This window comes from Rhipicephalus microplus, chromosome 4 (genome assembly GCF_043290135.1).
Source record: "Rhipicephalus microplus isolate Deutch F79 chromosome 4, USDA_Rmic, whole genome shotgun sequence".
In the NCBI taxonomy this organism is placed as follows: domain Eukaryota; kingdom Metazoa; phylum Arthropoda; class Arachnida; order Ixodida; family Ixodidae; genus Rhipicephalus; species Rhipicephalus microplus.
Window position 1 is genome coordinate 207991886 of NC_134703.1, and position 16441 is coordinate 208008326.

A 16441-nucleotide genomic window follows, 5' to 3' on the forward strand; every position below is an offset into this window, starting at 1 on the left:
GTGGGAGGAACTGTCGTCAGGGTGAGCTGATTTCAATGGGCAGGCTTTCGAAAAAGAAATGGGCAGTTTTATTGAGTTTAGCGATGAATGGGGAGAAATAGACATGGAAGGTAGTAAATTCCAAGTGAATTTTATTCGGCGAAAGGGAAGCTGATGTTTGTTCAGTAGTGTCACTCGCTGCAGATATCACTTTCCCAATAATGTACCAGGCCGACTTGGAGTCTAAGGAAGGCGTCCAAATTGGACGCTTATGTCTCCTTGTGCAAGACGACAAATTCTGAAGCCAAGATTGTATCTTTTCTGTATTGTAGATAAACACTTCGTTAAACATCTGGGGGTTTCGATTAGGATTTTCATATACCCATCTAAAAGATCGCGCTTCAAAGAGGTACACTGTGAGGGGTCTGTTGAACATGTGAAGCAATTACGCCGCCTGATTTGGTATGCGTTCTCTTGAGTGGGTGGTGGATTCTTGTCCCTTTCACCTGCCAACACTATTCATTGTTTGAAATAGAGCTTGGCAGGTCTTGGAGTAGTCTGGCGTTTGTGGGCTGTTTTCACACAGTTGTCTCCAGTGAAGCTACCAGGAAGATGGCGCTTCTGCTGAAAGCAAACCTGAAAGCCAGACCCACTCTAAGCTCTCCCGACCGTCCCAAATGAAGCGAACCCTGCAGTTGTGTGTTTTGTGTTTTGTCGCCTTATAGTGGCGCTGGGTCAAGGATAAGCAGGCTGAGGCTGAAGTTATCGAGACATTTGCTGTTCCGGGTGTATCCAACACTGTAAACAGAAATAAACCGAGATGGGAGTGAATGACTTTTCTTCTAGCGCACGCCCCTGTGGTAGTTTTGTAAACACCATCCGGAGGTAGTAAAAACATTTGCTCCCCAACAGGAGGGGGTAGTTGAAAGGTGTCAGGGGAGTTTTATTTACATCTATCAGGGAACTTTTGCAGGTCAGTATGGGAGTAAGTTTTCACATCAGAGAAAAAAAATAAATCAGCAGCCGTACCATGCGCAAGCGTAACTTTAATTGCATTACATTCGAAGCACACAATAAAGTTTACAGTACAGCAACATGCACACAACGTCCACGAAACGTTACAACGCTCACACTCACCACAACTTACCACCCACGTTTTTTTACTTACTTTTGCACATCATACAATAATAATACTTTGCATAAACACTACATACAGCAGTACCAAACAGAATGGTTACATAGTGACTAGCATTTCTTTATACGAATAAGTGGCTCAAGATGTTCCAGCCAATCTGGAATTCGGTGCTTAGTTTTGCACTCTTCAATGAATTTTGTGACCTTTTGGCGGAAATATTCACGAATGGGCAGTGTATTGATGACGGATTGGCGGACCGCCATGTACTTTTTCCAAATACTGTGAAGGCCGAGTAACATAACAGTATCATAAAGGGCTCCATTGTCTTCTTCATTGAGTGGTAAAAACTTGATCCCCTAGGCATCAATAGGTAAATCGTTTTTCATAGTTTTCTGCAGAATGTCCCAGAAGAACACCCCTTTCCAACAATCCAGAAAGACATCTTCGATGGTTGCAGATTTACGACAGAGAAAACAGTGGGTTCCCCACGGTACAAACAGTCTCGTTTTTTGAATCCACGTTTGATTTTCTTGAGTCCCTGAGCTGCACACCTACGCTTCAGTCCCCGAGTATATAAATAAACCATAATCTGACCTTCTATGTAGCTCTGAAGAGACTGTTGTTTGCTAATATTAGGCAATAAACACGCACGGCGTAAGTATGAAGTTGCAGTGGCATGTGTAAGCACTTCACCACACATGCCTTTTATTATAAGCCTGCCTAATATTCAATAATTTTTAACTATAGCAAACGGGCTTTATCAGTTTGCGCTCTGTCGTACGGGCTGAATTTGCATTAGCAGTACTGTTTGTGAATTCGTAAAATGTACTGAAGCATACACAAAGCCCCAGTGGCCTTAAATGAACACATCAACGAGGCACGTTCAGCAGCTTCAGGGATGAACTGAGGTAGACCACCGCTGGCGCGTTCGATGAATAGGCCTCATTCATGAGTACGGCACGGTCATTCGATGAATGATAGCAGGCGATCACAAAATGCTTGCTGATGTGCAGTTTACATATCGTTATTTTTCTCATGCACAGAAATATAAGTCAGCTATCCACACAGTTTAAGCTACGGAGCGATAGACGTAAACAAACCAGACGGTTCGCAGTCATGGTTCCTGTTGCTCGCATGCATTGCATTGGCATGCATGCCGTACGTTTTTCTGTGTGTCTCCGCCTCGTTCGGCGCTCGCCCTCGAGTTTGTTATTTGACAGTTGTGGTCGCAAGGTGTTGAAGACTGTTATTCATGCCAGCAGCCTTTGTTTTCTGTAAAATACATTCGTTGCCTCACCGGTAGTCGGTGCTAGCTATTAGAGCTCGCCACGGCTGCCGGCACGCACAGTGAGCTTGATACGATGCGGTCTCTATACCGACGGCATAGCGAGGCTTTTTTACCGCTTAGATGTTATAGCCGGTAAAAATCCGGTGACACTCAGAGAACTCACCATCGGCGGAGACGGTGTGAGCGCGTCGCCGGCGCAACTCTCAGACCGGTTGCCGGCTAGCTTGATGTGGTCGAGCGAAGAATACTTCAGACCACTTCGAAGTTTTTGACGGTGAAGCTCCAGGAGCAGCCGCTGACTATCGTAACAGCTTACTTTTGCTACCAGTAAAATGTTCTTCGAAATTTCTTGTAACTCGCCCCTTGAAGCATGGCAATCGCGGTGTTTCGTTGAGGAATCGGACAGAGGGCTAGCGTGGTTTGACGGTGCGAAATATAGGGAAATGTTCATAGTAAACACCTACCGGTCGTTACGGTCTTTCGCAGCACTTATAATTTCGTTGCCTGTTGACAGATGCTCACACGGTTAGCCACACAAAGCACTGCTGTTTCACATCAACGTGCAAACATATGCCCGTACATACTCACAAACACACACACACGCACGTCACGCCAAAAGAGGGTTTTTAAAACTCCCACAGAGAGTTATTAACCACGTGCCCGGAAACTTCCTGGGGAGTTTAACAAGGTCATGCCGTTCATAAACTCTGTCATTAAGAATGGGGTGTTTTACGATGACATGTGCCCAGTTCACCCCCTACCAGGGAGTAAATAATTGGGGCAAGAAATTTTCGTGCGGTCACGTGCTTGAGAAACTCCCATCTCGGCTAACTTTTGCTTACAAGTGTAGAGTGGATACGTTGGACCTCGGAACAGTGAATCTCTGGACAGTGGCTGCAGACCCTTGTCTATTTAGCCTCTTTGCCAGCCCGGCGGTGATGCTGTTATGAACTACTAAGTGCTGGGCAAAGCTCATTCCCCCCCCCCCCCCCCCTCAGCACCTCAGCAGGTCTTCCTCCAGGAGACACTGACAAATCCTTCACAAACACTGGAAGCGTCCATCTGAGACGCTGAACGCGTCTTTCAGAGACGCTGTGCACGTCCAACAGCGCGTGGTGCGCTCATCATCGAGCGTCTCGGCACCCATAAAAGGCCGGCGCATCTAGCGCCGAGAGTATCGCCGTCCACATTCTGTACTCATGTTGTAAAAATACTAGTACTCTAAATCGTTGATCATTTTTTCTAAAACCATAAATATTTTGTTTCCTTCTGGTTGCCTATAACCTTGCCACTGCCTAGATGCTACCTGCACGGCGTAGGCCCTCGCGACACGCTACGCAAGAGACCGGTGGAGCCTGTCTCTCGTAGCAGCCTCGACAGCAGACAACCTTCCAAAAACAGCGCTGATCTTTGACCCGTCAAAGAACTGATGTTCGCTGGCTAACGCTGTCGTCTGGGCACAAGAACAGACTTGGCGGCGAGCACTGGCGACACGCAAGCTGAAACTGCGAATCAATATTTTGACAGCTTTTCAAGTCAAATGAAATTGACAATGGTGAGCCGAAAAAATGGAGTGGTGTGCAGGGCGGCGTCAACAGGCAATGGCAGGAGCGTGTCCGCCGGAGCCGTCGCCTGCTTTCAGGACCTCTTCAAGTGGTACCTTGGCTCCAGCTGCGGCGTGTGCATGCGCCTAGAGCCACATGTTTTAGCTTTGCTGTTTATTCTTGTTCACGGACAACTTGGGGGGACAGTTTTCTTTTCACTCGCAGCCTAAAAACTTAGGTATTCTCTACTACGGTATTCTCTACTACGTTTATCCGCAGCTACCTTCAGAGCTCTTCTCTTTCTGATATTGTATGAGCATTTGCTTTCCACTGTACCAGCTACATCAAGCTATTCCGCATTCACATTTAGTCATTGTGAAATGTTCTGACTGTACAGTTTTTACCATAAAAGTAAATGCTACACCATTACAAAAACCACTGGTACGGAAACCTTAAATGTTTCCCTGAACCTTGTTTTACAAATTTACTATTCCACCTTAATTTCTGCCTAATTCCTCGTGAACTCAACCCGATGCCAATTTTGGCACACAAAAACGCTATGGGTGCTCGTGCATGTGTTTGTTATGAGTGTGTACTCTGCCTGATTCGCGAAAAACATTGCCCTCTTAGTTGAGCTTATTGTAGCTTTTGTCTAGTGCCTCCGGCTTTAGCGTTGTCTACAATATAAAAAATAAAACATTCTATTGTGCAGCTATGATTCTGGAAGGCGTCCTAATATATTTCATGTAGAAAGCAGAGGCTTTGTAGAGAAGCAGTTGACTGATGCCTCTCACAGTTACCACTGTGATCTTGCCTTGTCGTCACTTCTAAGCTGGTCAACATTTCCAGTATAGTACAGCGTGCTCATGTGTCCGTCTAGCTGGCGTGCTGCTGGGGCTACCTGAAGCTTGCCGAAATGTCTTCATTCTGCCACCACACCCGAATGACACCCGGGCGGAGGTGTTCGAGGAAGCGTTCGTGCACGTATCAACAATGATAGATGACTGGTCAGGCGCTCGTACAACAATCTTCAGTGGCATCGGATAAAAATATTGTGTACTTATCTATGGCCATTCTCTCAATGACACAAGGACGCCAACCAAATCAATTCCTGCGCATTCTATCGACAGACTACCTTATCAGTTTAATCTCTTATCGGTGCAAGTGTTGAGCTATTGCCATCTTTGTCAGTTTTTATTGCTTGAATATCCTAAATTTGTCTAAAATCTAATGACGTATCATTTATTTTACTGAAAGCCAGACTCGCAATATGGAATGAGGATAATACAAAACACACAAGAAAGAATGTTGGAACAATTTTCAGTGACTCACAATAGGTCCCGGTGGCCCTGGCCTTCCTGGTGATCCTGTCGACCCCTGAAAAAAAAAAGAACATAACAGGTGGCACAAATAACTCTGGGTTTAACGATTCCCAGCAACGCATTTTGAGTGAATTTATGCAAGACGAAAACCAGCGTCTGTGTTGGGAATCAGCGTCGGCGAGAGAAATTTCCGGTGACTTACTGAGAAAATTTCGATCAAATCAAATTACTCAAGTAAAACAGCGATTAACGAAGTCTGTCATTGCACAGCAAACTACAAACAACGCAACAATGAAACTTGTTGTCCAGAGATTCGCAACAGCTTTCTCAAGGTCTAATCTGGATTGGTAGTAAGCTCGAAGCATTTACTCGCACATAAAAAACACTTTCATGGTTTCTATATTTAGTTCATTCTTTTATTCTATCTATCTATCTATCTATCTATCTATCTATCTATCTATCTATCTATCTATCTATCTATCTATCTATCTATCTATCTATCTATCTATCTATCTGTCTATCTATCTATCTATCTATCTATCTATCTATCTATCTATCTATCTATCTATCTATCTATCTATATATCTATCTATCTATCTATCTATCTACTTATCTATCTATTTATTCTATCTATCCTATTGCAAAAAACAGCATCCCAAGCGCGATGCGATTGCGTTTTTTGCACTGGTACACGCTGGTATTTACTAGTGTTTCACTGGGCGCACTGGGAAAAAGCTGTGTCGCACTGTTAGGGGCGCTGGCTTAACCGCTGTGATGTTGGTGCACACTAGGAAGCGCCGGAACCGCTGCAATTTCAACGGGCAAGCGCTGGTGGATACTTGAACACGCACTGTTTCTACAAGTGCAGCTGCACAATTACGTAGCATGTGCCATGGTATGTTTCGGTGTCGTTGAATATCAAACGCTTGATTTGACGGCACGGAGAGATGCTACCCTAAGAGATCCCGATTGTACGTAGTTTTCGCGGTGCACGCACGTATCGCAGCAACTAATGTGCCTTTTTCGCTGGCCCCCGCGTGTAGCGGCCATATTCGCTTCAGTCATGTATTGCTGTAACGACTCTATCTTGCAGCGTTTATAAGCCTGGAGCTGGGCGCCACTCCTAACAGAAACAGTAAATTGTTTATGTGGCCAAGATGACGAAATGTAAGTGAGCTCTCTAGATCTCTTCGCAAGTCATCCTAGCGGAGATGCAAGAAAATGCTGTCGTTCGGTTCCGCCACACCGCGTAAATGGATGTTGTGGCCATGCTTATCCTTTTACTTACTTCACATAGTAGGTAGAAATGTTCCCAAGCTCGAATGCAGAAACTTCAACCATCCCAACTTCCCGTGACGAGAGCGCTCTTACCCAGAGCCCATCCCAGCGAGCATTAGGTCTGTCGTGCAAGCAACATCGGTGTATATATTACCGGTGCTTCTTGCTTCGTGTACACAATGTTAAAGTGTGAGAATATCTGTAAAGTAGAGTTTAGACATCCATGAACCTAAATCAACTGATTTGTTTTGTGTCAATGTCCGCAAAAGAAGCGCTGACGATGCATGCGTCGTGCTTTCAGCTACGCAGGATGCCAAAGAAAAACTGCCCGCCGCATTCAGTCGAAACTTCTCTGACATATATGTAATGAGACGCAATATCCAGTTGGTAATTTGGTACGCCTTCGTGGACTGACTACCTTTCATACGTTTTCAGCGAATGGCATTATAATTTCTTTGGGTGTTTTTTTTAGTTGTTGGTATTGATATAATTGCAAATTTATGCGCTGGCACACGCGCTGAATGTTGCCAGCGAAGGCCGGAAAAACAGCTGTCGCTCGATATCGCCACTCCGGAAATGCATGTCTGGCAATGACTGACCTTCTACTTACTTCAAGTACAGTTCAGATAGCAGTTTGAAACGTTGCGAAGCTTACATGCAGAAACGTCAAGACTCGCAACTCAGCTGCATCGAGAGCAGCCTTTCCCAGTGCCTCGTCCCAGTGAGCATTAGGCCTATATAGTCGAGCCGGCCGCGTCCGTGTACACGCTACCGGCGCTTTTCGCTTTAGGTAGGCACCATTCACAATTTTAAGTATGACTGTAAAGTACAGTTAAGGCATCTCTGAGCCTAAATCAACCATGTTTTCGCCTGTGTGGTGGTCACACAAGGTGCGATGACGATTGATGTGTCGTGCTTTCAGCAGCACAGGTTGTCACCAAAAGCTTCCTTCCGAGTGCAGTCGCCAGTACTTCTCTGACTAGTATGTAAGAACACGTAATTTTAAGTGGGAAATTCGGTACGCCTTAGTGAACTAACACACTGGCATACTGTTTCAGTGGATTACATTAGTATTTTCTTCAGCGGTTTCTTAGTTGCAGGTATCGATATAACTGCAAATACGTACACTGGCACGCCGGATGTATACTGCTTTATCGTCACTTGCACGAGAAAAATACTAAATACTGAATCGTGTGCGCGCATATTTGCCTAATATTCCATTTTAAATCATCTATTTATGTTGACCAGGGGCAAGTGCGCGAAGCGTCTATCAAAGAAAAAAATATCGGCAGCCACAGCAGCCAATCTCAGGCTGCTCCTGCAGTCAATTTGAGATTTTTCAGAGTTAAGGTGTAGATTCTTCGAAAATCTTTGCACTCTTGTAATATCCGCACGTCATTCAGAGAGCGGAAGCCATTCGCCACTACCAAATAAAAGCGCAATTGTTATTTGGAAAGGAATACCGTGTCAATCTTGACTGTGTGACTTGTACACATGATATTGAACGGCTTTTTTTCGGGACAAATAGTGGTTTTACAACCCAAATAACATGTTCTGGCGTAGCATAGTGGGCAGAGGCAGAGTACTCAAGTTGAAACTCGAGCGTTGCGGGGTAATTTATTTTAAATGCGAAGCATTTCTTGGCGAAATTCGGTGACCTTGAGCGTATCTATCTATCTATCTATCTATCTATCTATCTATCTATCTATCTATCTATCTATCTATCTATCTATCTATCTATCTATCTATCTATCTATCTATCTATCTAAATATCTATCTACCTATCTATCTATTCATCTATCTATCTATCTATCTATCTATCTATCTATCTATCTATCTATCTATCTATCTATCTATCTATCTATCTATCTATCTATCTAGCTGCCTACGACGTTTAGCTTTCCTATTCGTTTCGATAATGGTATCAATACCAAACTTGGTATGGCATAACACAAATGTAAGAAAAATATATTTGACTAGCCATAACATGAACATCATGACATTTATGTCATGAATGTCATGATTTGCGTTTCATGGTCCTGCAGCTCTTGCGGTGATTTCGTTCACATGGCATGTTGCAAAACTGGTGCGGTATGTAATGATTGCCTGGCGAACACAAATGACACACCCTAACATGAAAATTATGACATACTTGTCGTGTAAGAGCATGACTACTGCCACGCTCAAGATGCGCTCGTGGCCGTTTCGCTAGCGTCACATATACCATTTGGTATTACAGTACGTGAATGGATGATGAAGGTATGTGACTGGTGCAAACTTGATAATCATGAGATGCGTGTCATGTACCAACATGAGAACATGCCATGCTCATGATGCGCAGGAGGCCGTTTCGCTCGCTTCACTTATACGAAATTTGGTATTATGGGACGTGACTGAACGACGAAGATAATATACTGGTGCAAACATGAGATGCGTGTCGTGTAACAACAAGACGACGTGCTACGCTCATGATGCGCTCACGGCAGTTTCGCTAGCTTCACATATGCCAAATTTGGTATTACGTGACGCCATTGGATGACGAAGGCATGTAACTGGTGCAAACATGATAATCATGAGATGCGTTTCATTTGAGAACAAGACTACATGCCACAGTCAAGACGCCAATACATTGCGACATGACGCGTGCGCGTGCTCGCCGGCGTTCATTTCGTCGCATCACGCCGGCGTTGCCACTCCAGGCACCGGTCCTGCCATGTACTAGCTGGCGCGTGCCGCGCGGCGTTGCTTTGACTCATGCGCGTTTTAGCGCGTCCGGCATCCCTAAGTCACGAAAAGACGGAGACGCAGTGCTGTCTAGGTAACGCAACGGCGCGAAATGCAGCATGTCGCATTTCGCGCCTGTTGCCGTCGGGCCGCGCCGACAGAAGCTCGTCGCGCCTGGCGTCAGACTATAGAGGGCTTGGGTTTTGCTAACGTTGCGCCAGAGTGACCAGCGTGCTCGCGCGTCCACGCTGCATTCCATGGAGTATATCGGGCTCTTCATGATGCGCTCGCGGCCGTTTTGCTAGCTCCACATACACCGATTTCGGTGCTACGTGACGTCAATAGATGACGAAATATATGACTGGTGCAAACATGATAATCCTGACACCCGTGTCATGTAAGAACATGACGACATGCCACGCTCATAGCGTGCTCGCGGCTGTTTTGCTAGCTGCACATATACTAAACTTGGTTTCACGTGCCGTGAATAGAAGACGATGGTTAACGACACATCTGAACATGATAATCATGACACGGAAGTCATGTGCGGCATTATTCACCTCCAGCTGGTAACGTTGTGCTGATTTTAAAGCGCACCGCGTCACATTGAAACGCATTGACACTTTGACTGTGGCATGTAGTCATGTTCTCACATGACACGCATCTTATGACTATCATGTTTGCACCAGTCACACACCTTCGTCATTCATTGACGTCACGTAATACCCAATTCGGCATAAAGCTAGCGAAATGGCAACGAGTGCATCATGAGTGTGGCAAGTAGTCATGTTGCTACATGACACGCATGATGTGATTATCATGTTTGGATGTGTCATTTATCTATGTCAGCCATTCGCATCACGTAATACCGAGTTTGGTACATGTGAATCTATTGTGACGACCGGGAGTGCATGATGAGCGTAGCGTGTAGTCATGTTATTACATGACACGCGTTTTATGCTTATCATGTTTGCACCAGTATCATACCTTCGTCATCCATTCACGTCCCGTAATATCAAATTCGGTATAAGTGAAGCAATGGCCGCCAGCGCATTATGAGCATGGCATGTAGTCATGTTGTTACAAGACACACATTGCGTGATTATCATGTTTCCACCAGCCACGTACCTTCGCCATCCATTCACGTATCGTAATACCAAATTTTGTATGTGTGACGCTAGCAAAACGCCCGCGAGTGCATCGTGAGCTTGGCATGTAGTCATGTTGTTACATGACACGCATGTCATGATTTTCATGTCATGACTAGTCAGATATGTTCTTCATACAGCCATGTTACGCCATACCAAGTTTGGTATCGGTACCATTATAGAAACGGCCAGGAGAGCTAAAAGTCATAGGCGGCTAGATAGATAGACAAATACGAGTAAAGTCGCCGAAGTTTGCTAAGAAATTCTTCACATTTAAAAATGCCACAAGCACCTTCCTATGGTGGAGAACTCCAGTACATGCTTCGCAGAGTGTCGGGGAGGTGGTATCGCGTAAATGTTGCATAACTCGGTATGGTTACGGAACGCCTGGGTATATTGTCTTTATCGTTCCTATATATTGAATGAAAGAGAACTGTTGCCTTCAACGAGTGGTGGGGCGCTGATGTGCGATCCAGTGCTTACATATACGGGGTGGGCAGTGAACGGTTCTGCAGCGTGAGCAGGTGGTTTTTACTTACAGACGCTACCTGCGTCAGTCTTGCGATGCGCGAGATGGTGGGAGCAAATAGTTGCCACGAGAAGCGAACATGTGGCACGATACGCGAGACGCGAGCATGTGCAGAGGGGGTTTGGACTCCGACGACGAGTGACATGGTGCGACTATGAAATGTTCCGCCCTAAAGACAATTCTGAATGCGGGGCAAAATAGTGCACAAATTATCTCCCCTTCATTTTTGATGGTGCTTATCTTCATGCGAGTGCCGCCGCGTAAATTTGACACTTTGCTCAAGCTTCTCCACCCCACCATCTACAAGTCAAGCACGACAGACCCACAGAAAAGACTAGTTTGTATCTGGTGACATGAAGCCAGCGCAAAAAAAAAAAAAATGAGATAGTTGAAGAAAATATGTCGTACCAACCCCGCCCAAGCAACCACTTTAGCTGCCCTAATTAGACTGCATGTAAAGAAATCGTGGTGTCAATTCTAGGCATCGCTGATTGGTCCCAGCAGTTTTACGACCACAGTCGCGTGACTGAAGTTCGAGCAAGAAGCGACTAGCGACCATTCGCGCCTGTTCGCGAGCAGTCGCAAATGGCTGCGCAGCCACTGCTAGTCGCCGGCGTGCACCAATCTTTAGCCTTTGCATCTTGTGCCCGTGGCTGAGAGCGCGTTTTGTCCTGTCTTAATGTGAATCAACAACTACTAGTCCGATTATCCGTGCAACTCTACAACGACCCACGGATAGTGATTGCACACTTTGCGAAACTCAAAGCATCGGCTTTCAATATGCATTGTCGGCAGTGCATGCAGTGTTGTCGCTACGCAGTAAATGCTGAGCGATGCAAAAAAAAAATGATGGCTTGAAGTGAACCGAATAAAAGTAACACATTCTACGTGACTGTCAAGTATCGGAAAATCAAGCCACACCAGTGCTTGAAACTTTTTGTGAAAAACAAATGTCTCTGGAAAACGTGAATGAGGATTCCCGCTGTCGTAATTTAAATTCGTTACACACACTTACCTCATATAAAGAAGTTCATACACTAGGTAAGCTGCAAACCTGCCTAATCTATATCCGCCAAAAACTAGAACAAGCCCACGCCACTTTGGATTCATATATCAAACTCACTAATACCAAATTTGAGAAAATACAAAGTTGGTTTGTTTCAATTCTCAAGAATACAAACACTTGTACTGACCGTCGCAACTACTACTTGTTAACAACAATCCTTTCTTTTTTTATCTAAAAGTATAGAAATCTTTACAAATTTTTATTAGACAAAACATCAGCCTCGATCCTTAGCTCATTACCTGCCCTTTTTCCACAAGGCGAATGCATTAACACCCATCTACGCCGGAAGAGACTCAAACAAGCTTTTCTTCTCTCCGCGAACAATTTCCCAATGAACTTCTCTGCCCGCACCGTAGACCTTGCGATGATCTTGTTGACATGTTAATTTTTGCATCTTTGTAAAGACTTATGATCATTCTGCTGTACTTTTGTTTCGTTCCATTGAAAATGAATGTACGTGCATTCATTTTTAAAATATATATATTTACTTTTGTGCATGATTATGTACGCGCATGCTGGAAGGACCGCAATTTGGCGTGCAGTACGTAGTAACTAAAAATAAAAGATGCCCCCCACCTCCCCAAAGAAATTGCGAGAAAATGCGATTGCATTACGTAGTGTCTATAACGGCGTTTAGAACATAAGGACTCAGGCTTAGAAGATAAATGCTTTCTTTTTTTACACCGTGTAAGGTCCCTAGATAAAACAAGGTTCCAAGGTAGCATCACTCATTCTTTTCGAGCCGTCCTCCTTACTCTCTCGAATACCCCCTTTTTCTCTGTCATCTGCGTCTGTGATTGGCGCATTCCTTGCACGTGATCTTACAAATGGCTGGTGGTGTTATTTATTATTATGCAAAAGGTTCAAAACGAGCACCCATATGCTAATGGCTCTAGCCGGATTCTCAACGTGACCAAAGATAAAATTGTAGCTAGGACAGAAACTGAAGAAGAGGAGGAGCGTTTCAGCGTGTGCCAAGTCAACCAAGATTGTTTCGCGATGCTCGTTCAAGATCTTCGATCCAGTCAAATATCCCCTGAATGACAACGTTGTGCTCGCTTTGGATCTGAAGGGGGCCTTTGATAACGTGACCCACGAAATTATTCTAACACATCCCTCACAGTGGATTGCTGCCAAAACACTTTCAACTATATTAAACAATTCCTCACTGACCGACAATCATACATTCGGATTCAGGACATTGAACACGGCCCTTACCGATTAGGCACGAGAGGGACTCCGCAGGAAGCGGTTCTCTCGCCCCTCCTATTCAATGTGGCAATGATGAGACTCCCCGCTCAGCTGGCGAAAGTCGAAGGCATACAGCATGCGCTGTACGCCGACGACATCACCATATGGGCGTCACACGGCTCGGCAGGAGACATGGAGGCAAGCCTGCAGCAAGCGGCGGACATCGTGGATGACTATGCCCGTCGCTGCGGCCTTCAGTTCTCCCCGTCCAAATCGGAATTCGTGCATATACGCCCATCACCACAGTGCACCACAAAAGTCGACCTCTCCCTTCACAGCGGACCCATACCTGAACGCGATGAGATTAGAGTACTAGGGCCTTTTATACACAAAAATCGCAGCAGACACAACATTGCCCAAATTGCGTAAGGTGGGGGACCAGGTGGGCCGGATGGTCCGCCGGGTTTCCAACAAGCACGGGGGATTACGATGCAAAGATGCCTTGCGGCTGGCGCATGCATTCGTAACTAGCCGAGTCCTGTACTCGACTCCATACCTCCACCTACGCAAATTCAACGAGAATGCACTCGGGGTCATTGTACGCAAAATCTACAAGCGCGCCCTCGACCTTCCTGTCAGCACCTCTAACCAGCGCCTTTTGGTCTTGGGAATGGTGAACACCTTCAAGGAGCTGAGAAAGGCGCACTTGACAAACCAATATACTAGACTCTCTAAAACACCATCGGGTCGCCGCCTCCTTGTCCGGCTACACATAAATCATTCAATACACAGGGAAGAGCGCGTACGAATTCCAGAAGTTTGGCGATACTCCTTGCACGTGCGCCCTCTTCCGGCTAACATGACCCAAGACGACTACAGTGGCCGACGCCTTGCGCGGGCGGAGGCCTTGGCTCGACACTACGGCCACAAATTCGGAGTATTCTACGTGGACGCCTCCAGCCCGCACCATGGTGGTTGGTACACGGCTGCGGTCATCCACCAAAACACCGTTGTAAACGGACTCACATTCCGTGCACATAACATTACGCACGCGGAGGAGATCGCCATCGCACTAGCCGCCGCAGATCAGGACTCGAGGGTCATCATCACCGACTCAAGAGGTGCCTGTCGCAATATTGAACAGGGATACATTCCGTGCGTGCTTATAAAATTTTGCAGAACAGCAGCTACCTAGGTGCCCCTCGCACCGAACGACCATATGGGCTCCGGCTCACACGGGCCTCGAGGGTAATGCGACGGTCGATGCCGCCGCCCGTGCACTCACTCTCCGGGCACCATACTCGTCCCCTACCGATCCGGAACTCGAACCCAATCCCGCCTACACCTTTATGAAGGTCACACAATTTTATCAATCCGGCCATAACGTCTATCCGAAACCCTGTAAGGGCCTCACGAAGGCGGAGGAGCGAATCCTGCTTTTACGTACCTTGGTCGAACGCGCCCAGGCTGAGGATAACGCCAATGGGCTCCCGTAAGGGGAAGCCCACCTAGTGTTTGTACGGGGCGGCCCCTTAAGGACCGTTCCCACCCTCCCTGTAAACAACTTCTTTAAATAAATGTTTTGCAGCAGCAGCAGCATTTCAACAATGCTGCGCAGCGTTAAAACAAAAGAAAGCGGTTTCGCTCCGTTCTACTTACCTCGTGCTACCCTAGAGGAAGCACACCGTGAAGTGTAGCTATGAGACATTTCACGCGAATACTTTCGTGCAACTCCGTCGACGTACGTCGACGTGGATCTGTGAAGCAAGTTTCTTTGTCGCTTTTATTGAAACGCACGTCTAGGGTTTAATGCACGTCTAGGGCATGTCAGTTGGTACAAATACCCATGCGTATGCACGTATACAGATGAGCTAGAGGTTGTAATCAAAGCACCTTAAGAAACATTTCACGGTTGACCAGTTCACGCTGGAGCCAAAACGCGCTGCTTCGAGACCCCTCACACTCACTTTTCAGGAAGTTCCTAGCACCGCATTAGAATCGCCTGGCATCACGATTGTCCAAATGGGTACATTAAAAAAACGTCATTGCAGTGCTGCTATTCAAGCTTTCGTACCGGTCTGGCCGTAGTTTTTTCTTGTGTGTGCACAAGCCGGCTGTAATCAATCGTCACAACGTCACGCCCTGTGGTAACTGACAGGATCCAGCAAGAAGCGCGTTCCGTGTATCACAGCACGAACACACACATTCGGAAAAGTGGACTAGTTATAACCGGACGAACTACGATCTACGACGCGAGACGTCATGGCTAGTGATGTAATATATAGAACTGCATAACGTTGCCAGTTGAGTAACGCACATCCCGCTTGCTCTTGTGTTGTATCGTTTATGTTCATGAAAGTAGCCGTATACTACACGACTTATTTCGTTCCATTTCGTTTTATTTACACCTATTAACCGTAGCAACTTAACCCTAACTTTTGCTTTTTTGTGAAAGTTTTGAACCTTCTATAGGGGGCGCTCCAGGAACATAGGCGAGGAGGAAAGGGAAAGGAGTTGCTACCTTGAAAACTAGTTTCATCTAGGGACCTTAACACTGTGCAGCCAATAGCGCCGCACGTGGCGTTTAGCTATCGCAAAAAACGCGGCATGCGTTTTCAGCTCTAGTAGCTAGCGTGCACGGTGAAAAAATACTATGAAGTGAACAAAACAATCAGCGTCCTCGGCTCGGCGTTGACGTTTCACGGCATCGTCTCGAGCACATTTCCGGATGTTCTTGAGAGGCACCCACCCAGCCTATGGCCGAGAGTGAGGCGTGAGCGGGCAGGTAAAGGGGGCACAGGGAGGTGAAAAAGTGAACGGCGAGAGAAGGAGCGACGAAGCACTGTACCTACTCTCTTTTACACTCTCGAACCACATGCTCCGGTTTCGATCATCCGCCTCACTTCATCATCATCATTTCAGTCGGCACTTCGAAATCACTTGACCTGGAAAGCGTCGTTGAAGGGAGTCGGCATATGTTGGTTACGCGGGATATTTGCGTCGCAAGAATAATCACCAAGCTTCGGGGGAGCAAAGCAACTGTTCTGCTCACAAATTTAAGCAACAAGTACGAACACGTGAGCAAAGGCAAGACGGCCGCATATATCGAGGAAATTGTTGAATCCGTGGATGTTTTCCCTTTGCCGACTGTGTGGTACCTTCTTGAAGGAACCAAGCCTTTCCTCAGCTTTCGACGTCGATGCGAGCCTTTCGAACCATAAGCAAGAACAGCTCGAT

The 16441-nt window shown here is 46.1% G+C and overlaps 1 protein-coding gene across 1 annotated transcript in view; it reads right to left on the reverse strand.

Moving 5' to 3' along the window:
* The window catches only part of LOC119172983 (uncharacterized), a 1299788-nt gene that overhangs the window by 973830 nt on the left and 309517 nt on the right, over window positions 1–16441 (reverse strand). Inside the window, exon 14 of the mRNA XM_075893951.1 lies at window positions 5279–5323. Coding sequence (XP_075750066.1) covers window positions 5279–5323 — 45 coding nt within the window. The remainder of the gene's footprint in view (window positions 1–5278; window positions 5324–16441) is intronic.